General features: G+C 52.8%; 10 protein-coding genes and 2 non-coding genes across 12 annotated transcripts; 9 read left to right on the top strand and 3 right to left on the bottom strand.

Moving 5' to 3' along the window:
- Positions 1-115: 115 nt before the first annotated feature.
- QC761_0008090 lies at positions 116-199 on the bottom strand. The gene has a single exon. It is a non-coding gene; the product is annotated as a tRNA-Arg (tRNA).
- Positions 200-388: 189 nt separating this feature from the next.
- QC761_107345 (uncharacterized protein) lies at positions 389-1,144 on the top strand (the record flags this gene model as incomplete). The annotated part of the gene is made up of 3 exons (XM_062874008.1): positions 389-714; positions 773-890; positions 951-1,144. The coding sequence occupies exons 1-3, from the start codon at positions 565-567 to the stop codon at positions 1,142-1,144; spliced, it is 462 nt and encodes a 153-aa protein (XP_062737112.1). The 5' UTR covers positions 389-564.
- QC761_107340 (uncharacterized protein) lies at positions 671-2,848 on the bottom strand. Its single transcript, XM_062874007.1, has 2 exons — positions 1,692-2,848; positions 671-1,632 (listed from the first exon to the last, which is right to left on the bottom strand). The coding sequence occupies exons 1-2, from the start codon at positions 1,723-1,725 to the stop codon at positions 1,424-1,426; spliced, it is 243 nt and encodes an 80-aa protein (XP_062737110.1). The 5' UTR covers positions 1,726-2,848; the 3' UTR covers positions 671-1,423.
- On the top strand, positions 2,186-2,742 carry GIM4 (Cochaperone prefoldin complex subunit; the record flags this gene model as incomplete). The annotated part of the gene is made up of 3 exons (XM_062874006.1): positions 2,186-2,213; positions 2,356-2,516; positions 2,570-2,742. The coding sequence occupies 3 exons, from the start codon at positions 2,186-2,188 to the stop codon at positions 2,600-2,602; spliced, it is 222 nt and encodes a 73-aa protein (XP_062737111.1). The 3' UTR covers positions 2,603-2,742.
- A 1,167-nt stretch (positions 2,849-4,015) lies between the features above and the next one.
- On the top strand, positions 4,016-4,626 carry QC761_0008050 (uncharacterized protein; the record flags this gene model as incomplete). Its single annotated transcript, XM_062871876.1, has 2 exons — positions 4,016-4,126; positions 4,519-4,626. The coding sequence occupies 2 exons, from the start codon at positions 4,016-4,018 to the stop codon at positions 4,624-4,626; spliced, it is 219 nt and encodes a 72-aa protein (XP_062737109.1).
- A 645-nt stretch (positions 4,627-5,271) lies between these two features.
- On the top strand, positions 5,272-5,580 carry HAP3_2 (transcriptional activator hap3; the record flags this gene model as incomplete). The annotated part of the gene is made up of 2 exons (XM_062871875.1): positions 5,272-5,431; positions 5,543-5,580. 2 exons carry the CDS (start codon positions 5,272-5,274, stop codon positions 5,578-5,580), a joined length of 198 nt encoding a protein of 65 aa, XP_062737108.1.
- Positions 5,581-5,641: 61 nt separating this feature from the next.
- HAP3_1 (transcriptional activator hap3) lies at positions 5,642-6,695 on the top strand (the record flags this gene model as incomplete). The annotated part of the gene is made up of 3 exons (XM_062871874.1): positions 5,642-5,864; positions 5,941-6,068; positions 6,141-6,695. 3 exons carry the CDS (start codon positions 5,642-5,644, stop codon positions 6,333-6,335), a joined length of 546 nt encoding a protein of 181 aa, XP_062737107.1. The 3' UTR covers positions 6,336-6,695.
- Positions 6,696-6,788: 93 nt separating this feature from the next.
- Positions 6,789-9,919, top strand: RRN3 (DNA independent RNA polymerase I transcription factor). Its single transcript, XM_062874005.1, has 5 exons — positions 6,789-8,383; positions 8,454-8,551; positions 8,606-8,800; positions 8,855-9,032; positions 9,093-9,919. The coding sequence occupies exons 1-5, from the start codon at positions 7,214-7,216 to the stop codon at positions 9,546-9,548; spliced, it is 2,097 nt and encodes a 698-aa protein (XP_062737106.1). The 5' UTR covers positions 6,789-7,213; the 3' UTR covers positions 9,549-9,919.
- A 129-nt stretch (positions 9,920-10,048) lies between these two features.
- QC761_107308 (uncharacterized protein) lies at positions 10,049-12,287 on the top strand (the record flags this gene model as incomplete). Its single annotated transcript, XM_062874004.1, has 3 exons — positions 10,049-10,617; positions 11,110-11,731; positions 11,795-12,287. Exons 1-3 carry the CDS (start codon positions 10,437-10,439, stop codon positions 12,285-12,287), a joined length of 1,296 nt encoding a protein of 431 aa, XP_062737105.1. The 5' UTR covers positions 10,049-10,436.
- A 301-nt stretch (positions 12,288-12,588) lies between these two features.
- Positions 12,589-12,675, bottom strand: QC761_0008000. Its single transcript has one exon. It is a non-coding gene; the product is annotated as a tRNA-Lys (tRNA).
- Positions 12,676-17,772: 5,097 nt separating this feature from the next.
- QC761_0007990 (uncharacterized protein) lies at positions 17,773-18,839 on the top strand (the record flags this gene model as incomplete). Its single annotated transcript, XM_062871872.1, has 2 exons — positions 17,773-18,523; positions 18,774-18,839. Exons 1-2 carry the CDS (start codon positions 18,341-18,343, stop codon positions 18,837-18,839), a joined length of 249 nt encoding a protein of 82 aa, XP_062737104.1. The 5' UTR covers positions 17,773-18,340.
- A 309-nt stretch (positions 18,840-19,148) lies between these two features.
- On the top strand, positions 19,149-23,015 carry QC761_107300 (uncharacterized protein; the record flags this gene model as incomplete). Its single annotated transcript, XM_062874003.1, has 2 exons — positions 19,149-19,405; positions 19,479-23,015. The coding sequence occupies 2 exons, from the start codon at positions 19,149-19,151 to the stop codon at positions 22,612-22,614; spliced, it is 3,393 nt and encodes a 1,130-aa protein (XP_062737103.1). The 3' UTR covers positions 22,615-23,015.
- Between the last annotated feature and the right edge of the window lie 318 nt (positions 23,016-23,333).

Below are 23,333 nucleotides of genomic sequence, written 5' to 3'. Positions count from 1 at the left end.
TCATCCACCAGCGTAGTAGTCCAAGCTGTGTTCTCGACTGGCAAAATGAAATTCAAGGGTGAATAAGTCTGTCGATAGAGTGATTTGGTTGTGAAAGATTAAAAACCACAAAAATCGATCCGCCCAGGGGTCGAACCTGGAACCTCCTGATTAACTGATGGAATCGTAGTCAGACGCGCTGCCATTACGCCAGCGGACCTATTAGGATGATTTGTTGGAGTTTGTATGCGGAAGTAGTATTCAAGTTTAGCCAATGGTGGTTCGGAAAAAGATTTCTGTCTTTGTGGGGTGCTTGTAGATGTCTTGTTCGCACCCTCTTCCGTTTTGGGAAACTGACGGGCTATGCATCGGTCTGATATAGAATAACTCAGAAAGAAGAGTAGACAGAGGGGAATTAATCTTGATGTTCGAACTTCAGAATTGATCGCAGAGCAGAATAAAGCACCGTTCTTGGTTTCGAGATTTCAATAATTGTTAAGGGTTACCTCGGCTGTAACGTAGACCCAAGCGGAAAACAAGTCCCTTTCAGCATGACGAAATGGAAGCTTGAAGCGCCCCACCTCTATGGCCTCGGCTCGTTCCGTCAACTCTGGACAGCTTCCATGGATGCGGCGGACTTCCCAAGAGTTCCGAAGCCTTCTGAATAGCGACACAAAAAACAAACGACACAGCACCAGTCACAACAAATACATCATCCAAAACTCACAAAAGATGGTACGGAGATAGTGTGGAATAATCAGCGGCCTTGCGCATTTGTTGACTGGGTCGGTAGGGTCTCGAGTTTCCCGCCTACGTTCTCTCGGCTTTGACAGCTGTCGGCGGCACCATCGGATACGTCAAGACGAAATCTGTCCCTAGCGTTGCCGCGGGCACTGCTGTCGGTCTTTTGTGTAAGTTGATTGTTTCTTCAGCCTGGCAAGGCAACCGGTTGCTGACGCCGTAACGCCCAGATGGTCTTGGTGGTTACCGCCTCCAGAATGGCCAGCCCTTGGGCTTGGAGCTCGCTCTCCTAGCTTCCGTAGTCCTCGGCGGCGCTTCGATTCCTCGTGCGATCAGACTCCGGAAGCCTGTTCCCGTCATGTTGTCGCTCTTTGCGACATACGGCTTGATTACTTTCGGTGACGCGTTCCGTCGCACTTTATAAAAAGGGGGTTGAAAAGGGGTAGTCGGAAAGGCGTGCCAAAAATAACAAGAATAACCTTATGTACAACCCAATTTCTTGTATGGAGAGTGTCCTTCTATAGCCATGTTATACAGACCGCAAGTGTTGTTCGTATCGCACAATGGTCCGTATCTCTAACGCTTGTGATGCGATGTGTTCCCTCCGGAGCTGGGGCTGGTGGATGCCGCAGTTCTTGTTTTCAAATCGGCGGTCGGGAGCCTGTGACTGTCATTGGGTTCGAGGGTCGATTTGCTGTAGAGTTTATGAGTTTTCGTCAACGTCCTTCCAGGCTTGCCGAATCTTGTCCTTTTTGTCGGCAACGCCACTTCGGTTGAAACTCTGAGTCTTCCACCGTTCTGCCCTCAGGCAGGCAGAGAGCTCCTCCTTGGCGTCATTGCACATGCCCATGGATTTCCAAAGGAAGCCCCGCATATGGCATTGTTCGAGTGCGATCATCAAGTCTTTGCACGCTGCGAGGGAAAGACACTTCAGCCAAGATGGAAAATGACGCTAGATCAGGAGAACCTACCGACGTTGTCTTTGGTATGCAGAAGAGGATGCATTGTGACTGTTGTTTGTGCTGTAATAGTCCTTCGTTTGCGCCAATGAAGTGTGCTTGTACGATGTAGTTGAGAAGCCAGCGTCGATTTCTGGATGTCTTTGTATATCCATTCAAGGTTTGAAAGCTCGGGCCATTTGTCAGTGGATCTGCCTTGGAGTTCAAGCGGGCCCAGGCTCCAGGATCAATTGCACGGATCTCATAGGGCAGTCGATCTCCCAATCACCCGTCTCGACTTCTCAACCGCATCCAATATCAAAAACTTTGGCTCCGAAGCTGTGATATTCAGATCCCGACTTCATCATGGCAACACAAGCAGCTCCAGCCAAGAGGCAACAAGGCAAGTTTAGGCCTTGAATCTACCATAAGCTAAGAATGGCAACTGACTCAACTCCTGCCAGACCTCCAAGTTCAATACAGCACTTACAAGAACACCCTGCAGCAAATTGCGCAGAAAATCGGTGATGTCGAGCAAGAAGCTGAAGAACACAAGTGAGAACTTTTTCTCTGGCGATCTATTTCAGGACCTGCATTACATCACTACACCGCTTCAAACGATGTCCTCACCGCTTAGTCACTAATACCCAACACCCTGAATATAGACTTGTTCTCGAAACTTTGCAACCACTCCCAGAGGATCGCAAGTGCTTTCGCATGATCAACGGAGTGCTGGTGGAACGGACTGTCAAGGATGTGATCCCTGCGCTGCAAACAAACGCGGAGGGGTTGAAGAAGGTATTGGACGACTTGGTCAAGCAGTACAAGGCCAAACAAGATGAGCTGGAGAAGTGGAAGGTATGTGAATTCAGTGAAGTCTCATATGATCACTCTCGCTAACCTCCTAACAGAAAAAGAACAACGTCCAAGTGGTACAGTCATGAGTCACTCAAGTGATGAGGACAGGACTACCGTGTAGTCGTATAAACACCAGGAACCTGCCATGTCATCTGGAGTCCTCGATGGATGAAGGGCTTGACGACACGGCACGCAATGGCAAGCTCCTGAGGTCGCCCCTCTGGCAAGACACCTCAAGAGCCTTGTGAGATCATATTGATCCAAAAAAAAAAAAAAAGCAATATGACCACAGCTTGATGACACCCTAAACATCAAACTTCATGTTCCCGGAGGGTGTGGTGATGAGTTGTACAAATGCCTTTGCTCTCGGGACTGCAGCCCCGTGGCGGGGGTGGGTTTGGGCTGCCCAACCGGCGCTGCGGGGAGCCTTGAGAAACGGTTGGGCTGCGATGGGATTGGCATCAGCGTTGATGGTGTGGGGCTCAACTACTCGACCTGGGTGGGCCAGCATATATGTCAATATTCACACAGCCATGCCCAAACCTGCTTAAACTTGTCTGTCTAGAGCAGGTGTGGCCGTCATCCTTCGAAACGGAAGTATGATCTGACACACCAGCGTTTTCTATGTTGCGGTGGTGATTGTCAGTCCACCCAGCCCCCCCTCGAGATTAATCATGTCACGGCTTGTCATCTCTTGTGCTGGCCAATAAGGATACTCACAGTTCTAAAACAAAACATTTCCTTCCAATGATATGCGCCAATTGAAACTCTGGACTGTTATTGGCTCACATACCATTCATTTTGGACCACTAATGAAGTTCCCAGCCTCGCTGAGGATTCCGGTGTTGCTTCCAGGACGGCCGGAGAAATACAGGCCAGTCATTCGCAGTCTCACAACGTCAACCCAGCCTTTCGGCCCAAAGCCGCCATCTCGGCCCCATCAGGCTCCCGTCGTCCCCCCCGTTCCGTTCCTACCTGGGTGTTTACCTGTGACAACAGCCATTGTCGAATCAAGAGCTGGGAGCGTACACCACACCCTGATCTTCCAACCCACCCTGCGTCAAGAGAACCCTTGGCGACAGTAGAACCCACGGCATGACCGCATGTTACAGATCTTTGACCGAGAGATGTGAGTGTATTTGTGATGGGATTGGGAAAACCAAGGAACTATGCGGCCTGGGTCCCATCAGCTCCAGGATGAGCACATGGACTACACTACTGATTTTCACCGCTCTTGACGGGCTGGGAAAGTGGGAAATGGAGCAGCAGCAACAAGTATGTGTTGCGGCAGGACTATTGCTTGCTTGCTTGCTTGCTTGCTTGCTTGCTGCAGTACATAGGTCGTATTGAATCCCTACATCCCGCGGACCGAACACGAGCATATTGCAGAGAGATTAGTATTCTGTATCTCTATCAACAACAGAGAGTAGAGAGCCGGTACTTGTTGCTGCGGGCGGGCGTTTGGCAGACGTGTGGTTGATAGTGGCGGCTTCTTGGCGATGGAGCTTGTTGTCATGGTGCTGGGGGTGTTGGGGCTGACCGGGGTGGCTCTCGCTTGGAGGACCCGCCTCACCCGCATTCCACATTCCCTCTTTTCACCCGACCTTCAGGTTGTTCCTCCCACAACCGAACCCCACGCGTGCTGCAGCCCTCTTGCATCCAGTTTTCCATGCATCACCGTACCCAAGGCGAAGACTTCTCGACCCTACAGCCAACTCAGACACCACCATTAGGAAACCACTGCGCCCCGAGCTAGTTGCAAACAGCCCCGGTTAATTAGTAGACAGCAGCAAGTATCACGGCGTAACCTTGGGTACGTATCTATCCGTACCCCGTGTTCGCATGGCATGGCATGGCATCGCAGCGCAGTGCAGCGCATCGCGTCCCGTCACCGAAGCCTTCGCCCTCGTCCATCCACTCTCCTCTCCTCTCCTCTCCTCCTCTCCTCTCCTCTCCTCCTCTCCCCCCCGGGCACGCACCGCTTTCTAACGCGACTCTGCAGAAGCACTCATCCCACGAGGCACGCAACAATCTATCCTGTCCGGTGCCGACACCGCAGCAGCCAACCACTGCCATCGCATCGCCGTTTGGTGTAACCGCGACTCCATAGCACATAGCACAGAGAGACACTGCCTGCGCGCACCACCACCACGGGGAACATCTGTAGTCAAACCCGGCCACACGGAAAGACTAGCACTCTGCCTACATCACGGCAGCTTCCTGTGCAGAAGGCTCCATCCAACTGCGACTTGCGCTAGAGGAGAGAGGGCCGTTTCTTGGTAGGACCCGCCAGGAAAACCTATCCCATCCTTGTGTCCGTCTGCCGCCGTCTCCGGCCGACGCCGTTTTCCCTTCTCTCGGGCTTGCTCTCAGTATCATCCCGGGCTCCTGTTGCCGGCTGTCATCTGGTCATAGCCCCCCCGCCTCACCCCCTCTTTGCCCCCCTTCCCCCGTCCTGCTCCTTTGCCTCCACCCCACCACCGTCTCGACAGCGCCCCCCCGCCTCCCAGGCTTCCGTTACAGCCTGAAGATCGGGCAGGGAAAACCTGTAGGAAGTAAGCCTGGCCTGGGGTGACGCGCGGAGAGGTACCGCTTGACGCAAGTCTGTTGCAGGTTAAGCCGCAAGCCGAGAGGGTCTCTTGCCTTACCACCCTGCAACGTGTCCAACGACACATCACCTTCCTCTATTCCACCTGTGCGAGCTGGCAGTCCAAGGAATTTACAAGAAGTCAGCAGCCGCTGCAGGTAGCCAAATATGTCCGACTCCCCCCAATCCAATTCAAAGGACGTTGAACATGGTGCACCGTCACCCGAGGACGAAGCACAAATGAACGACCCTCAGGACCCACTCTCGAGCGGCCACGCCTATGAGTTTGATGTTAAAGAGCAAGACAGATGGTTACCCATAGCCAATGGTAAGTCAATATTTCCTTCGAAGCTGCTTCTCTGAGCTTCTCTGCTGCTTCCCCTCCCCCCCTTCGCCATGATTCGCATGTTGCGCTTGTCGTGGACCTCTCCCATTCAAGCTTCGCACGCTTGCATGGCGACAGGATCCCCTCCTTGACTGGCGTCGCTTCTGCCCTGCCTATCAGAGACAGCCGTCCCTCCTCCCCCCCGACGGCTATATGTCTAGCGATTCGCCGCCCGAGTCGCCCGAAGCGCCTCGCGCCTCCTCGTCGTCGTCCAAGACGGACAAGGCTGATATATACGATGCTAACATACGAAACTTTGCGCCAGTCGCCCGCATCATGAAGAATGCGCTCCCCGAGAATGCCAAAATAGCCAAGGAGGCGAAGGAGTGCATGCAAGAGTGCGTTAGCGAGTTCATCTCGTTCATCACAAGCGAGGGTAAGCCTGCCACCGGTCCATGAGACATACATGAGGATGTGGTTCAGTTCAGTTGGAACTGACCTATCACACACAGCTTCGGAAAAATGCCACCAAGAGAAAAGGAAGACGGTGAACGGCGAGGATATTCTGTTTGCCATGACGTCTCTTGGGTTTGAGAACTACGCCGAAGCACTCAAGATTTACTTGTCCAAGTACAGAGAGGTGGGTTTCCTGCTCGAGAGCCACTTGATTGCAGTGTGAGCCGTTACTTACCGTGTCTTTCTTCAACCACAGCAGCAGTCGACATCAAACCGCGACGGCCAACAAAACAGACCAAACAGCCAGGGTTATGGTGCGCCAGGCCAGTCGAATCCTGGCGGCGGCTTTGCCGGTGGTGATCTCGGAGGCCAGCCAGAGGGCGCTGATGCTCAAGGCTACAACATCTACGGAGCTCAGCCAGGTCACAACGGTGCACCTGGGGAGTATTAATCCCTTGATTTCTGGGACCTGTGCCCAATGCTTTTCTTCTTTCTATCTGTATGAGTATCTACACTCGGTTGGGAGGAGTTGGTTTGGTGTTCTGCAAAAGACAGCCGACATCTGAGCCCTGGCCGAAAGGTACATGAGGACAAAGTTGGTTTTGGCGGGATGGTAAGGGTTTGGGAAAACAAGGACAGGTCTTGCGTTTTGTGCTTTTGTGGGCAGCAGTTAGATTCCCCTTGACGTTGACACTGCTGTAGGCCGTTCTGGTTTGTTGATTTGGATGGGTTGATTCAGTTGTAATTGATTTTGTAAAGTTGACTAAGCTCGAAGTGAATGATATTATCAATTATTCACTTGTCGTCCTCACCTTCTCTCACCTTCCAGTGCTCCCATATAATGCTCGGCGAGTGTTGTCACTCGGTCAAGGGTGGTTGCTCCAAGACTGACCGCCTTCCTGATTGGGCCCCACAGCATCCACCGCGCACGTGCCACTAGCGGGGAAGACCCTTCAACCGCAAAAAGTTCAACCAGCCTTTTTCAACTTTTCCAGCAACAAGGTGGAGTTTGAGGTGGCAGAAAAGCTGAGGAATCGCCAGCGACCAGGCAACCCAGCAACCGACATCCTAGACACTGCTGGCTGGCAGAGATCACAGCTTCATTTTTGTCTCTTTTCAAAATAGGGACGAGGCGACAACTATGCTGATTCGGCAACCCTCTGGTAACTCCCCACGCCACGCAAAAGGTTAACGCGCTCTTGACCACGATCAATTTGATCTTGTCCGGTTCGCCTCCCCGAACCAACCTTCCTCCGAACAGCACCTACCTTCTCAAACCCGGTGTCGTCGACCGGTTATTCGAAAAGAGACCTTGACCTCTCTCACAAAATGACGACCAATACCCCCCTCTCGCGCCTGGCCTATGCGCCAACTGTGGCTTCGTCGCCAATCAAGCCGATCCTGAGAAAACCAACAGCATCCGTACTGGGCACACGATCCCGCGCCGACGATTCAGATGGAGCCGATGAGGAGGAGCACCCTATGAAAAGGCAGAAGAAGACGGTCGTTTTCAATGAGAACTTGAATATGGTTAGGGAGATCAGCGGCAAGAGCTTTGAAGACGCCAAGCGTGAGGTCAGACAGGCCCTCGAGGGCAAGGCCCGCGGTGACGAACAAGACTACGACAACCTCAAGGACCTGTTTGCGCCGAGCAACAGGAACAGCAGTCCCGACGAGGATGAGGAGGACCCGAGGCACCAGGAGCTGTTGGGTTACGTGGTCGCCTTGACTGGCTATGTACCGATGCTTGGGCGTTCATGCACGGGTCTTGTTCGAAGTGTTCTTCGGTGCTCTTGGCTGGATAGGGACGAGAACTTCGCCAAGGCCTATATTCAGCTGCTGGCTGCGCTTTCGTCGGTGCAAGCGTCGTTTTTCGCCGAGATTCTCAGGATGGTTGTTGAAAAGTTCCTCGAGACGAAGAGTCCCTCGGCTGTGCCTGGATTCCCGCCTGTTGACTTGGAGACGAGGAAGAAGCGGCTGCATGTTGGAATCAAGTACTTGCTGGATCTGTTTCCGGCGGGGTCCAAGATGATTATCAAGCTTGTTACCTCCAAGTTTCCCTACACGGATGAGCCTAAGGCGGTCCACATGTCGTACATCGATCATCTTCTGCGACTCAAGACCTCCCGCCCCGATCTGGAACGAGATATCATGGAGCTCATCCTCGCGCAGCTGGTGAAGCTTGATGTGGAGATGACACTCGATCTCGAAAACGATGAAGATGATACCACGAGGGCGGTAATGCGATCAATCCAGACTGATGCCAAGGATGACCAGGAGGATGACGAAAGCGACGACGAGTCGGTAATGAGCGATGACGATGATCTGCCCGAGGAGACAAAGCGGGTGATAAAAATCAAGAACAAGCTGGAGACACTAGATGCGATCATGGACCTTGTGTTTTCCATCTACGATCCCATCTTTGAGAAACCGGACAGCGACGAGGCTGTGGCGTGTTTCGAGAATCTTTTGAGCGATTTCAAGAATGTCATTCTGCCGGTATGTCTACACTCTGCCGGCTTCGTGACCTGACAATCCAGTGATTGAGTGCTGACCGTTTACGCTTCAGCATCTCAAATCCCGCCATACGCAGTACTTGCTGTTCAAGTTTGCCATGAAGTCTGATCAACTCATGGAGATGTTTCTTGGCCTGCTACTCTCTGTTGCGTAAGTCTAGGGTTGTTGGCTATTGTTTGTTGGCGGTATGCTGATCTTGTGCAGATTCTCCTCCACCGAGGCGCCAGTCATCAAACAGGCTGCGGCAGCGTATCTCGCAAGCTTTACTGCTCGTGGTGCCAGAGTTCAGAGCCACACTGTGCAGCTGATTGTGTCTTGTCTTTTGGACTACATTGACTACTATCGGGAGACGCACAGGCACTGTCGTGGTCCGGACGTGCGGCGGTACTCATTATACTAGTAGGTTCTCTCTGCAGACCTTGATTTCTTTCTCCTAGGCTAACAATTTCTCAGCGCCTCTTTCCAAGGGCTGCTCTACATCTTTTGCTTCCGGTGGAGAGATCTCCTCGACCAGGGTGCACTCCCAGACAACGTTGACTGGGACGATCCGGCGTCATTCCTCGGACAAGATCTGCCCTGGATGCCAGATCTCAAAAAAAGAATGCACGCCAATATTGCCAGCAAGCTCAATGTAAGTTTCTTGTTCTTACCCACCCAGTATCAGCTCAGTATAGCTAAACCCCCCTACCAGCCCCTCAAATGCTGCTCCCCCGTCATCGTCGAAGAATTCGCCCAACTTTCTCACCACCTTGGGCTGATGTACATCTACCCCCAAATCGAAAAAAACAAGAGCATCCACCTCTCGCAGTTTTACACTGGGAGTTATGCCCAAGGCGGCGCGCTGAGGGACACGGGGTTTGAGTTTGATAATGAGAAGTGGACGCATTTGGAGGCTTGTTTCCCGTTTGATCCGTTTCAGCTGCCTATCGCGAGAAGGTGGTTAGATCTGGAGAATAACTATGTTACTTGGTCGCCGATTAGTGTGTTGAGGAAGCCGGGGGGGGAGGCTACTGATGAGGATGAAGAGGAGGAGGATAGTGATGAGGAGGGGAGTGAGGAGGAGAGTGAGATGGGTGAGGAGGAGTTGGAGGATAGGGAGGAGTTGTTTGAGGAGGATACGGCTACTGATGATGAGAGGGCGGATTAAGAGGGGAGATGTGAAGCGGTGGTATGCATGGACCTGGCGTTGGGGAGGGTGCTTTTGTGCACCAAAGTAGTCTTTTTCGATATGGGATATGGTGGGGGGCTATTGCTCTTTTTTTTCGGAAGGGAGGTATGGGGCGTATTATGGGGATTAGCATCGGAAGCGGCGTTATTGATATTGTATGTTTTTGTTGTCTTTTTTCCTTTTCTTGTTTGGTGATAGACTGTTGTTTTCGGTCATCATGGAGCGAACTGTAGTTGGAGTGAACAGAGCTTGTTGAGTTGCCTTGTTGTTGTAGTAGTTGTTGTTGTTGTTGTGAGGAGGGTACAGCTAGAATATCCGTACGTAGAATGATGACATTGTTCTACTTGGAGGGATTGCTCAGTTCTTGGGAGAGGTGAGCGGCGTAGCTGATTGGACCACATGCTCACCAAATCAGCCTTGGGTAGACTACGGCTAATCGGGATGGCGTTGATCGACGTGTTACAATAAACCAAGAGATATGTTGGTCTGGGGCGAGGAGGCCAGTTTATTTTCCAACTCTACAAGGCCACAGACCGTACCTGAGGATTGGGGGCTGTGTTACATGTAGTGTTTTATGTTTATTTTTTACTTGGTGGAAGATGGCTGCATCTTTCTGAAGTTTGAGAATCTGAGGTTTGGTTCGTATAGAACAGAGCATACCTATCTATTTATGGTGGTGCATTCATCTTTGACCAACTCAGTATAAGGTATGGTTGCATCCTTCAACGCTACATCAATACCACCTGTTGGGACGGATGTGGGCTTGAGAATTGGGAGACTTTAATGGCAATACATTCTATTCTGGGTTGATTGATCAAAACAGCTGGCTGGCTGGTTCGGGGAGAGTACCTAGGGCAGCCAACAACAATGACAGATCAACACCCCCTACAAGACGATAACACCACCACCGCCAACAACAACAACACCCACAGACCATCGTTCGTTTCGTTTTGGAAAAAAGGGAAGGAATTAGCTTTGGGGCAGGGGAGGAAGAACAAGGAGGTGAAGTTTGTAGAAGCGGGGGGGTCGGCTGTTGGTAGCGGTCGTGGTAAGTTGCCATTCTCTTTTGTTTCTGTGGGATGATTCCCTGACAACCCCTACGTACATGAATACTACCACAGCAAGTGCTGTTTTGTTTAAGGTCAGAAGTATTTGTCACTACACACCTGTCATGCGATGCGGCTCAATATAAATGTTGCGGGGAAGGGTTGCTGTCGGGTTCGGATTTGGGGAGGAAAGATTTGTCATTGTCTTGTCTTTTGGTAGGCGGTCTGAAGGACCTTGATGGCTGGGGGTTTTTCTAGGGGGGGTGATCATCGATCATCTTATACCCTACCATGTTTTCCCAACTCCGATCTATACACGGTAGTTGCACAGTGTAGTGGTTTTGTTCAATCTTTCTCATTCCTACCACCTTACCTAAGGTGTCTCTGACTTTGCCTGTCCCCTTCATCACCACCTACACTACCACACCACCACACCACCATTATGATCTACCTACAACTGTACCAGCCCCCTAACTTTTGCTCCTCATCCCTAGAACAATCATCAGACAACCAAGGAAACGGTGGCTCTGGAGTCCCCGAATCAAAAGCCGCCCACCGCCGCGCCCAAGTCAGGCGAGCGCAGATCCAGCACCGCCAACGCAAAGCCAACTATGTCAAGGAGCTTGAGCAAGAGGTGGCCAAGATAAGGAAGCAGATTGAGGACGTGGACAAGGAGAGGAAGGTGTTGAGGGTGGAGAATGAGGGGATGAAGGCCGAGTTGAGGTTGAGGAACGGGGTGTCATTCCCAGGTCCACAGCCAGCGCCGCCGCAACAGCAGCAAGGGGTAGCAGGGCCGTGGTATATGTCTGAAGAAATGGACTTCACAATGACGCTGCAGCTGGGCTACGACGAGGTGCTAGGCGCGCCGTGTTACATGGTTAGCGGGTTATCATCCCCAGGGTTTGAAGCAGTGACGAAAGCCACCACAGCAGCAACCGCCATCCCCAACTCTAGCATCCTACCCACACCACCGACAACAGCAACTTTCGCCCCTGCTTCCTCTTCCTCGATCACTACCCCAACCAAAAACCCCATCACCAACACCCCCGACCACCCACCCGAGCTACCCTACATGACTCCACCCCAAATCCAAACCGCCATCAACTTTATCCTCGCGTTGGTCTTCTCCCCCCGCCTTTTTCTCTTGAACCACTACTGACTTTTTGTCTCTCGAAACAGACTAGAACACACCTGCAGAACCCATTTCCACCCCTCCCACTTCTCCCCTTCCACCTCGTCCCCAGTCACCACCCCCCCATTCCACTCCTCCCAAGGGCACTCCCTCACCGCAACATCCCTCGCCCTGTCCTCCGCCCCGTCATCAATTTTCACAGCCGCCAAACGCACCCAGCTTTTCCCGGGAAGTGGCATCAATCTCAAACCATCACCATCGGGAACCGAGTCCCTAGAATGGGAAAACTCAGCCCTCACACTAAAAAATTTGTACCGGCTCTCAAAAGTGTTGGAAAAAGAAGGCGAGGACAGGGCCGAGATCACGCCTGTGCAGGCTTGGTTTGAGATTTTGGCGAAATATGGGGTTGGGAGGGTGATGGGACGGGTCGAGAGGTTGAAGGGGGAGTTGGGGGGTAGGAGGGTGGTGAGGTGTCCGCATTTTGGGGCGAGGGTGGATAGGGGGGAGTGGGAGGTGGTTGTTGAGGGGGTTATGAGGTGAGGGGAGGGATGGGAGGGAAGGTGGAAAGGTTGGGAAGAATGAGGAGGTGGTAGGGGGGGAATGGGATATCAAGAGAGGAAGGGATGGATGTGGTGATGTATATGGTTATGTATTGTATACCAGATGTCAATCACGAATACCTGGTAAGGCAAGTATGGAACAATCATGGCTCTCAACAAAGGAGGGCTCAACCAACATAATTCAGGAAGAGTGTATACCCATTGTCCAAGATACCAAAAAACAAAAAAAGATTCTTAGGAGGGGAAAAAAAATACATGGCAGTGTCGTTAGACGGGAATTGAGCCCGACGTGGGGGTCGAACCCACAACCTTGAGATTTCGGAGTACTCCTTAAGAGTCTCACGCTCTACCGATTGAGCTAGCCGGGCAAGTGGCTATTTCAACCATGTGTCTTGATGTTGTTTTAGTGGCAAAGTTGAGGTATTTATCATGGGTGTGTAGTTGTTGAGAATATTTCGTGGTTAAGTTTTTTGTGGGAATGAATGTGGGTCCTTCAGGGGAGGCTAAGAAGGAAAGACCATTGAAGAGAGTTTATGTTTTGAGAGTGAAATTTTATGATTCAAGGTTTTCCATTATTCTGCTGGACTGCTTGAGAGGAGGCATCAGGGAGAAAAGGAAGCTGGCGGGAAATGGTTGATGTTCAGCTTGAGAGAGAAAAGCCCAACCAGCATGAGCATGAACACACATAAAGAGCGCGTATGTGATGCACTTTCGATACTTCTCTTGCTTGATGCCCAATGGAACTCAATAACATCTCCCTTTGAAGACACTCTTGCAACTTTTCAAACACACAGTCAAAACATCAACAATCCAAGCAAAAAGTGGGCACAAGCAAAAACATACAACACCAGGGATTCCCCAGTGGTCACCCACCTGAGTACTGATCTGGCCCTTTCAAGCTTATCTAGGGCAGAGCGGACGGGATGCCGAGTTTTCTTGAAGGTATGGTCGTATGTGATGGTTTGGGTCTGACTTGGAGCTTGTGTAGCCTTGCTGGCTGGTGAGTGCGTGTTGCCTTCACCGTCTGATCTGAGAGATAGTGAAGTCTGCAGGTTGGAGACCGTGAGGGAAGGAAGGTTGGGTATCTTCAGAGGTCTCGTGTGCTCGTTCTTAGATTGGTGTTATAGAGTGAGGTTGTTATCGTGCTCGAGGTGTAGGTGGCAAGTTAGACTTGCTTTAGGAGTCTGCGTGTCTTCTTAGAAGCTGGCTTGAATAGAGGAGACTCGGAGCTTTATAGTGCTTGGTACAGAGAAGGCAGGTGATCTTCCTGCGGCATAAAGTGTTGGTATGGTCAGTTAGATGGTGTTCTTGGGATTGTAAGCTTGATTAGGGGATGTCTCGAGTGTCAACCGCGATCACCGCTGAAACAAGTTGACCTCTGGAAGGGCGGCCATCGAAACAAGAACTGACTATCAAATGATAGAAAGTATGCCGTGTCTATTGGGATTGATCTGCTCAGTCGTCCGTGTCGTCCAGAAGAGCCGACGAGGAGTCCGGAAGGACGAACGGCCGCGCCATATGAATGCTTACCGTTAGCTGCCTCACCTGACAGAGACATCCTGTCCGTCTTACGCCCGAATCGATTCGGAGTCTCAACCATAAAAGAGATTGATGCCGTATGTGGCCATGTCGATCATCTCAGCTGTTCTTCTGTCATCACGTGGCTGGATGTTCAAGTCAGCAGAGACGATCTAGCCCGCCGTAAACATTTTTGAGTTGCCAGACCAAGAAGATGACCGCATGTGAACGAGGCCATCCCATATTCCAGCTCTCAATCTCAATCCGCCTCTCTGCGGAAGATTTGGATGTCTTGGTACAATCTTCACCTCGTCTCTTTCTTCGACTGTTCCAACCCAGCGACGTCACCAAGCCGAAGTTTTCCATTCCCTCCCTCCCCTATCATTTGTGGCTTGCCACCATCCCCATTCGTTAGTAACAAGCGAGTTCTTACTCAAATATATCTTGTGGCTTCCCATGTCCTTCTTCATACGAACGTGCCTCTCTCTTGGCCCCAGCCACAACCACCCAACTTTTATCTTCACCGTAAGAATATGTACGTACGTAAATCATCAACAAAAACGGGCCGAAATTTCCATCACAGCAATGATTCCAGCCATCTGGCAGCATGTGCCTCCTCGTCATTGTCTTGTCATCGACAACCGAGGTAATATCACACCCATTCCCAGAGCTGAAGGGCGTCTAGACCCTAGCTTCAAATTTACTGCTCAACATTCTAAACCAACAACTTTCTGACATTGTTTGTTTCCGCCAAGCGGTGTGGTGTGTGTAAGTAAGCTGGTGTGAGCGGCCAGCCCCTCCCTCATGCCCCCTGAATGGGGGTCAGAAGATTGATGAACAACCAGCTCCCACATTCGTCGACACACACCCTCTTCTCGACTTCTCCATCAACCTCTGAAACCATAACAAATTTGTGAAATTCGATAGCGTCAGGGCTCTGCAGAAGATGAAGCTTTTTTCCCCCAGGGGGTAAACAAGAAAAACAAGAAATAGATCTACGTGTGGCGCTCAACCCTGACGTTCCAGTGATTTTAAAAGAAACAGGAACAAGCTAGTCTCCTTGCCTGTTCAGTGGGTGCGCGCGCGTGTAGCGTGTTGCTGTATGGCCTATATGCTTCGCCTCTCTCAGATCAACTCGAGAACGGGAAGGATTGTGATGCCCCTTTTGACAGTACATACGCTCAATGGCTAGCGTGAAATATAGGAGTGTGTGCTCCGTTTGGTAATTGGATAAGCAAAATATACATATTATACAACGCGGCAGGGTAGGTGGGCGGGCTGATAAGATGTCGTCCGAATTATGTCGAAGCTGTACCTGAGACTTTCTGTTTCCATGAGACATTGACTTTTTCTGCATCCGACAACTGACATCTGTCTGGCATGCACATGCATGTTATGCAGGGTCCTGGGACAGTAATAACTCTTTGTTAAGCTTGACTCAATTATTGAGCCGAAAGCTGACTGGGATCACCTGATACTTTCTTGAGTCTGGTCATGGCATCCATGTGTCTTCTGATCAACAGAAGGTGGGACGATCAAGATCCAATTGAAGTAACCAAGACCGCGATGATTCCTAACTGAGAGCATGCGATGCGGCTGAAGGTTGACGTGGTAGCGTGACGGTGCCAAACCAAAGTCACCCCTTGGACGGGGCTCGAGGGGGTGCAGGGATGGCCTCCCCACCCTGCCTCTTTGTCGTGCTAGTCTTTGATAAGTCCTCCCGTATTCAATTCCCAGAGCAGTCAACAGGATGCAGAAATGTCGGACGATTTAACCCAGCTACGCAGGCCAAGGTCTTGAGAAGGTAGCATTGCAGCAGCGTTGTGGATGCCGTGCTATGCGAACCAGCAATCCAGCATCTGTTCAGACGTGGGCGCAGAGAGACCGAAGAGGTGAGTAAAATCCCAAACAATTTGATGACGGGACGTGGTCATGTCAAAGACTGCCGGTTGGCCTCGGAAACATTCCAAAGACTCTTCGGTTGCTCCAACTCGTCATTGGAATGTCTTGCTGTGAATTTTGTGTCACCTACCCCGGGAGCGCCTCGCCGGGTATCTCGTTTTGGTGAAGCGGTTACCGAAGGTCTGTTCAGATTGGGGGCCAAACTGCGAACTTGTCTCAGCCACTGGCCTTGGTAATTTGCAACGGCGTTTCCTTCTGACCTAGTGGCATTGGCCACAAATTCCTGCCAGCAGTTACAAAATCATAGAGGAGTCCAATGTGGATGAGTTGGGTTGCAAGACATGCAGCCCAAGAAGCTCGGCTTATGTGTGACTTGATGAGTTGGTTCGCAGATGGATACGAGCCATGAGGGCTGCACCCAATATTTTTGTGGGATTTCTCGAGCTTCTGGGGTCCGCCACGGTGGCTTGCTGCATTAAGATGAATCGACAGGGATTGTAGTATGTAAGTGTGTGTATGAGTTGGGGGGTTGCATATTGGGGGGGCAGTCAGCATGGGAAATCAAAAGTGCGATACGCCCATGGTGATGCTGATATTTGAGTGGTTAAAACAACAGTTGTTGAAACTCGTGCGAAGTCTTGATAGCGTTGATATGGCAATGCTACCTTGAACGGATGCTGATGCAAGCTCGCCCAGTTTGTATGTCTTTTGCTGACCGCAAGACTCGTGTTACTGTCCATCCCCGAAAGCCAGCATCGGATTATGATGCTGTACTCCCTTATCGGGTAGCTACCAATTCTCCGCGAACGTCCGCCGAGACTCTGTTGACGTCCACTTGACTCCGCTATCGTCACGTACTATCGTCAGCATCCGAGACCATCGCATGGTAGCCAAAAATAGGACGAATGTAAGTTGAAAGGGCAAAGATATCTCCAAGAAGCAACAACAGGCCGGACTCAACCTTAATAAGTTGTATCGATATTGCTGCGGTGATGGGGTCAGTAATGAACTGTGCAGGTGCCTGCATGAGTCGTGCCTTGTTGGTTGCTGTACGGCGAGGTCTATCAGGGACTTTGTGTTTTCTGACTGCATGGTTAATGTCGGACTTGAGTCAACTCGGCGAGAATTTGAGTGTCAAAGTGCCCGGTGTACGGTGCCCGAGGCCGAGGTCTCTCTGAGAGTGGTGTCCATATCACAGTCGTCGACCTCAACATCAAACCCCCACTCGCCACACACCCTCTTTTGAGACAGTGTCTTGCATCCTGCTGGCTTTACAGCCCCGTGGGGAGATGGATATGGATAGACTGATAACAGTCGCTAAGTACGTCCCCAGATTTCAATATCGGCAGCTTCCATTCCGGAGAAGTGCTTGGCGATCTTGAGTCTGCCTACGGCGTCGTTTGTGAGACGTGAAGACGGTCGGGAGAAAAACCAGAGAGTTCCGGAGTCTGGTACGGCAAGGTGAGCGAGTGCTCAGAGATGGCACAGTCGGCAGAGTCGGTTGCGGATGGCACTGATGGCTTGACGATTGCAGGGCTGAGCGCGGAGTGGGTAGGGGGTGGGGCAGCAGGTGATCGAACTATGCCTCTTTCGCTGCGCTCAGCTGCCGTTCGGACAATAGCCCTTCAACCGCTTGCCCCAAACCGACAAAATGCATACAGCTTATTCCAGTCAAAAGAGCGAACTGCGAGATGCGACCATCAGCGAATCGCCGTCACCTTCCTGAGCGGTGAGAATGGCATGACTGTCTGCTGAAAGGCCGTCAAACAGGTACCTGAATCCGAGGAGCGTCCGTGCCGCCTGTCCAATCAAACGAGAGAGGTCACTAAAATAAAGTTATCATGCCCCTGGCTCGCTGGCTCAAAGGGGAAACAGAGCAACAGCAAGAACCGGACGATCGCCTCCATCAACAATGATCACCGGCCGGTCCCAGCAGGCCGGGGTCCTCTTCAATAGTCCCGAATAGCTGGACCTTTCTGATGGATCTCCCAGTGGACCAACACGTGTGAGCTCGGACTGGACTCGTTTTCTCATCTTCTGAAGGGATTTCAGATTCCAGCTTCCATTCGGGGTACTCTGTCGAGCGTCATCGGACCGGCATTTATTGGACCGGGCTGACAGAACAAAACTCCATATCCATCCACACAGCTCCGCGCCGTTCTCGTATCCCGCCTGGTGACACAGAAGTCGACGGTGTGTGCATTGAGGGCGTTGGCCTCCCGTAAAAAAAAAAAAAAGAGGCCTGTCATGTACAGGTTAGGCCTAGTTAGCCGAGCCCGTCACCGGGTGGCTTGACCACGGGGGCCGGCTTCCAGCAATCCCCAATTTCCATGCGCCGAGGGGCAATGCAATGGAAGCCTGGACCGGACCTGGGCCTGTTGAACTCCTTCACCAAAGATGCTTGGCGAGACAAAATTTCCACATCAGCATGCTGGCAACAGTTCAGCCCATCGCTGACCATGGCGTTCTCCGATTATCCGGCCCCTTCACCGAGCAATCCTTCGACGGTCTCGCGAGAATATGGGCACGGAGTAGCTTTGGAGAGTCTGAGTGGACGGTTCAACAGCGGAGAGCCAGTCCTGGTCTGAGAAGAAGTCATAACCCAACAACAAAATGTCAGAAATGCCCTCAAAAGCCACCCCACTGAGAGAAAATCTTATCATGGCGCTTGTCATTTCCCCTGGTTCCAGTTGGAGTGCCGAAGAAGGGATTGGTTTTTTTGAGCCACCCACATCAACATCACCACATCGGCCCTCATTCGTTGGCTGCGAGTCCCGCCGTCAACCAAGATCAGTCGTATGTACTGTCGTAACAGAAACAGCACCAGCAGCAGCCTGACCGTTGCGACCATCAGGGACCACACCAACTGCACCTCCGTACGCAATATTGCCGCTGCATTCCTGGGCTGGAAGTCTTGATGTGCACCACACTCCTGTCTCACTGACCCACCCCTTTCGACGATGGAGAAAAGAACCCCTGCAATCTGTTGTCTCTGTCGAACGAGATGACCCACCAGGTCTCTCGCTTCTTTCCATGCCCAGACCAGGTGCTTGCTGGGCTCACTGGGCTGGCGCAAGGGCCCAGCCAGTCGCGCGCTCCAAAGGAGTGTTAGCTTTGCGGGGGGCCCTTGTTCCGCCTATTCCTAGCAGAGAGGAGCAGCGTTGCTGTCTGTGCAACCTATGGTTCGCGATGGCCATTTCCGGAATACGCCCACATCGTGCCCTCGGCGAGCGAGAAAGTGAGATGGATCCTGCCGTACACCCCTCCCCCCGCTGACAGTTTGCGATGGTGATACATATAGAGATAACCTCCCCCACACGTTTTCGATGGCTTTTCCTTCTTTCTGCCATTCGGTTAACCCAACCCTGTCATTCGTTTTAGTCGGTGTTGACGTCCTTCACTGGGCGTACAAGGCTTCACCATGAAGTCCTCACCATCCAAGACCCTTCTCTCTTCTTTCCTCGCTGCTTCTTTCGTCACCCTTTCACTCGCTCAACTTTCAGTCCCTGCCACTCTTCCAGGACAATGGCAGTATGAGGGCTGTTACACAGATATTCCGGGGCGGACCCTCACCGGCGGCGGCTATGTCAACGGCACCCATATGACCGCCGAGACATGCATCAGCTATTGCCAGACCCGCGGCTTCAAGTTTGCTGGAACTGAGTACAGCGTAGAATGGTGAGCATTCTCTGGGGACCCGAAGGCGGTGGAGCTACCTACCTTACCTAGTTGATGCTGACCGGTGGTATAGCTTCTGCGGTAACAGCATTGCGCCTGCGGCTGCCCAGGTTGCGGACTCGGTCTGCAACATGGCCTGCTCTGGAGACGCAACGCAGCCTTGCGGTGCGGGAAGCAGACTCTCGCTCTATTCCACCACCGAAGACTTGGGTCCCAAGGCCAACCCAGGTGTAAATGGCTTCACACATATGGGGTGCTACTCTGAAGGGACGACTGGCCGCACACTCACCCACGGGATCGGCAGCATTCCTGCTGGTGAGATGACTGTTGCCAAGTGCACAGCTGCCTGTGCTGCGGCCAACTACATTCTTGCTGGCGTTGAGTATGGCGGAGAGTGCTTCTGCGGTAATACTATCTCCAACGGCGGTGCCCCTGCTGCCAGCGGCTGCAGTATGACGTGCAACGGCAACACTACCGAGTTCTGCGGTGGCCCCAGCCGCCTCAACGTGTACAACTACCAGAACCAGTACACCCCGTCGTCAACTTCCAGCCCTCCTGCCGTAGCCACTACTGCGACTACGGCGACAGGCACCGTCTCTACCGGACCCCCTCCCCCTCCCAGCCCTACTCCTTCTGGGCCATCACAGCCCGCCGCGGTCGGAGATAACTACGTCTGGTATGGATGCTACACCGAGTCTCCCGGCCCTCGTGCCCTGAGCGGTGCCACCTATGCTTCCGACGATATGACCCTCGAGTCCTGCCAGGCCTTCTGCTCTGCCTACACCTACTTCGGAACCGAATATGGCAGGGAGTGCTACTGCGGCAACAGCTTCACTGTCGGCTCCGTTGTGGCCCCTGCCGGTGAATGCAGCATGCTCTGCGCCGGCAACCCCTTCAACTATTGCGGCGCCGGCAACCGTCTGTCGGTTTATGCCAGGAACGGCACTTCCATTCCCTCCGGCACAACCACCTCCGCTGCGCCAACCACGACCTCGCCTCCTCTTGTCGTCACTGGTCTTCCCGAAGGCTGGAGCTATCAGGGATGCTGGATCGATGGTGCTCAGGGCCGCATTCTCCCCGTTCAGCTCGTCGACAGCCCCACCAACAGCCAGAGCGAGTGCGCGAGCCGCTGCGTGGCTGGCGGCTACAAGATCAGCGGTGTCCAGTACACTCAGCAGTGCTTTTGCGGCAATGCCATCTTCAATGGCGGCGTGACCACGTCCGAGTCTCAGTGCAGCATGAACTGCCCCGGCAACCCGACCCAGAAGTGCGGTGCCGGTGACCGCATGAACATCGTCTCCGAGGGCGAACCTGAGATCTACCAGCCTCCTGCTCCCCAGGTCCGCGGTCTCAACGGCTCGTGGGAGTACCAAGGCTGCGTTGAGGACAACGTCAACAACAAGCGCACCCTCTCCTGGCAGCTTTTCTTCCCTGGCGTCATGACGCCTAACATGTGTCTGAACAGGTGCAGAGAGTTCGGCTATGCCGCTGCTGGTCTTGAGTACGGCGAGGAATGCTACTGCGGTGATCCTCCCAACATTGCTGCCGCTGGCGCTACCTTCCGCCCAGAGACTGAGTGCGCCATCACCTGTGCTGGCAACGCTTCGGCCATTTGCGGTGGTCTCGGTCGTCTGACTACCTACTTTTGGACTGGCACCCCCCTCTACAGCTGGGGCTTCCCTCAGGATTACCGTGCCGGCCAGTACCAGCACTTGGTCAACGGTGTCAACTGCCCGCTCATCACTCAGGAGACCATCACCGGCAAGGTCTCCTTCATCTCCAAGGGTGGTACTGGCCCTGGCAACGAGACTGGTGTCTACGAGCTCGATATGCAAACCCTCACTTTCCGTGAGCTTCACATCAAGACCGATGTCTTCTGCGCTGCTGGCGTGACCCTCCCCGACAAGGCTGGTCGTCAACTCAATGTCGGCGGTTGGTCCGGTGAGTCTCTCCAGGGCACCCGCATCTACTGGCCTGATGGATCCCCCGGCGTCCCCGGCACCAACGACTGGGAGGAGAACGTCTGGGAGCTCAGCCTGCAAAGAGGCCGCTGGTATCCCACCGCCATGATCATGACCAACGGCTCCATCCTCGTCATTGGTGGCTCCATCGGCGCCAACGACGCCGCCGAGCCCACCATCGAGCTCCTCCCCGCCACCGGTGCTGCCCCATTGGAAATGGAATGGCTCACCCGCACCCACCCCAACAACCTCTACCCCTTCCTCTCGGTCCTCCCCAGCGGCGGCATCTTCGTCCAGTACTGGAACGAGGCCCGCATCCTCGACCCCGTCACCTTCGCCACAATCAAGGTCCTCCCCAACGCCCCCGGCGCTGTCAACGACCCCAAGGGCGGCCGCACCTACCCTCTCGAGGGTGCCGCTGTCCTCCTCCCCCAGCGCTGGCCATACACCGACTACCTCGGCTACCTCGTCTGCGGTGGTTCAACAGAGGGTACCTCCAACGCGCTGGACAACTGCGTGTCCACCTACCCCGACGCCCCCAACCCCGTCTGGACCATCGAGCGCATGCCCTCCAAGCGCGTCTTGTCCTGCATGTCTCCCCTCCCCGACGGAACATACCTCATCGTCAACGGCGCGCAGCACGGCGTGGCCGGTTTCGGCCTCGCCAACACCCCCAACCTGAACGCCGTGCTTTACGACCCCACCAAGCCCGTTCACAGCCGCATGACCGTCATGGCCAACACCACCATCCCGAGAATGTACCACTCCGAAGCCATCACTCTCCTCGACGGCCGCGTCCTCATCTCGGGCTCCAACCCCGAGGACGGCGTCTACCCCGATGAATACCGCGTCGAGGTCTTTGTGCCCCCTTACCTCCTCAACGGCCTCCCCAGGCCGACTTTTGCGATTACAAACAAGGACTGGACATACAACCAGACCAACATCCCCTTTACCCTCGGCGTCGCGGCAAGGAACGGCCCCATCACTGTTACTTTGTTGGCGTCGGTCTCTTCCACGCATGGCAACTCCATGGGCGCGAGGACGCTCATGCCGAGGGTGAGCTGCGCGGGGACGGCGTGCACGGTTGATGCCCCCCCCAACGTCAATATTGCTCCTCCGGGGTGGTACCAGATGTTTGTTTTGGATGGCGGTGTTCCGGCGATTGGAAAGTACATTCGCATTGGTGGTGATCCAGGGCAGTTGGGTAACTGGCCTGAGGGGCTTGATTTTTCGAGGCCGGGGATTTAAACGGGAGTTATTTCATGTCTGGGCGGTCTTGCTACATATATACAGGGAGATTTCTTTTACTTGTTAGTTTAGGGCGAACTTTTATGTGGTGGAAATCCCCCATTTCATGACGTTTTGCTTTTTTGGCTTAATATATATACCATAATTGCTATCTGTTTTTGTCTTGCTTTTGGCTTTTCTTGGGATCGGGGTATGCGTCTTTCTTGCTCTGCATTTGATATCGGCTTCTCGTCTATCACTTCTCATGGACCGGCGTGGTGGAGGATGATATCAATTTGTTGCATTCACTTCCAGAGGGACCTGGCGGCAACACAGGCGTTTACAATGTCAAGTTTCACCATATCACAGGTAGCTATTTCACTCACTCGAATATCAATACACACAGCATGCATGCCATACCAACGGCCTTCTCCATCTCCTATTCAACCCTAGAAAAAATCACCTTCAACACTTCATACACCAGTTCCTATTAAAGGGACAAATCGCATACCAATCATTTCAGCCCTGTTGACTCGGCGATGGCAATCCTCAAATAACCTCATCCGTAAATACCAATCCCGTTGCTAGGCAACACACCATCCATCAGTCAAAGTAATTTCCATAAGTCCAGACGGAAATCTTGGCATGCTTATCTCGTCAACGCTGCTGACAAAGCACATCACATATCTTGGCTGCATGCAGGACATCGAAACCTGAGGTTTGATGTCATGATGCGCCGA

Source organism: Podospora bellae-mahoneyi, assembly GCF_035222275.1.
Source record: "Podospora bellae-mahoneyi strain CBS 112042 chromosome 1 map unlocalized CBS112042p_1, whole genome shotgun sequence".
Classification (NCBI taxonomy): domain Eukaryota; kingdom Fungi; phylum Ascomycota; class Sordariomycetes; order Sordariales; family Podosporaceae; genus Podospora; species Podospora bellae-mahoneyi.
This window is presented reverse-complemented; position numbering and strand designations above follow the sequence as displayed.

Coding starts and splice junctions, on each gene's coding strand:
- QC761_107340 (XM_062874007.1), bottom strand. CDS start 1,725: ATGCATCCTCTTCTGCATACCAAAGACAACGTCG. Junction 1,633..1,691: donor GCATACCAAAGACAACGTCG/GTAGGTTCTCCT, acceptor TTTCCCTCGCAG/CGTGCAAAGACTTGATGATC.
- RRN3 (XM_062874005.1), top strand. CDS start 7,214: ATGACGACCAATACCCCCCTCTCGCGCCTGGCCTATGCGCCAACTGTG. Junction 8,552..8,605: donor GGCCTGCTACTCTCTGTTGC/GTAAGTCTAGGG, acceptor GATCTTGTGCAG/ATTCTCCTCCACCGAGGCGC. Junction 9,033..9,092: donor ATATTGCCAGCAAGCTCAAT/GTAAGTTTCTTG, acceptor CCCCCCTACCAG/CCCCTCAAATGCTGCTCCCC.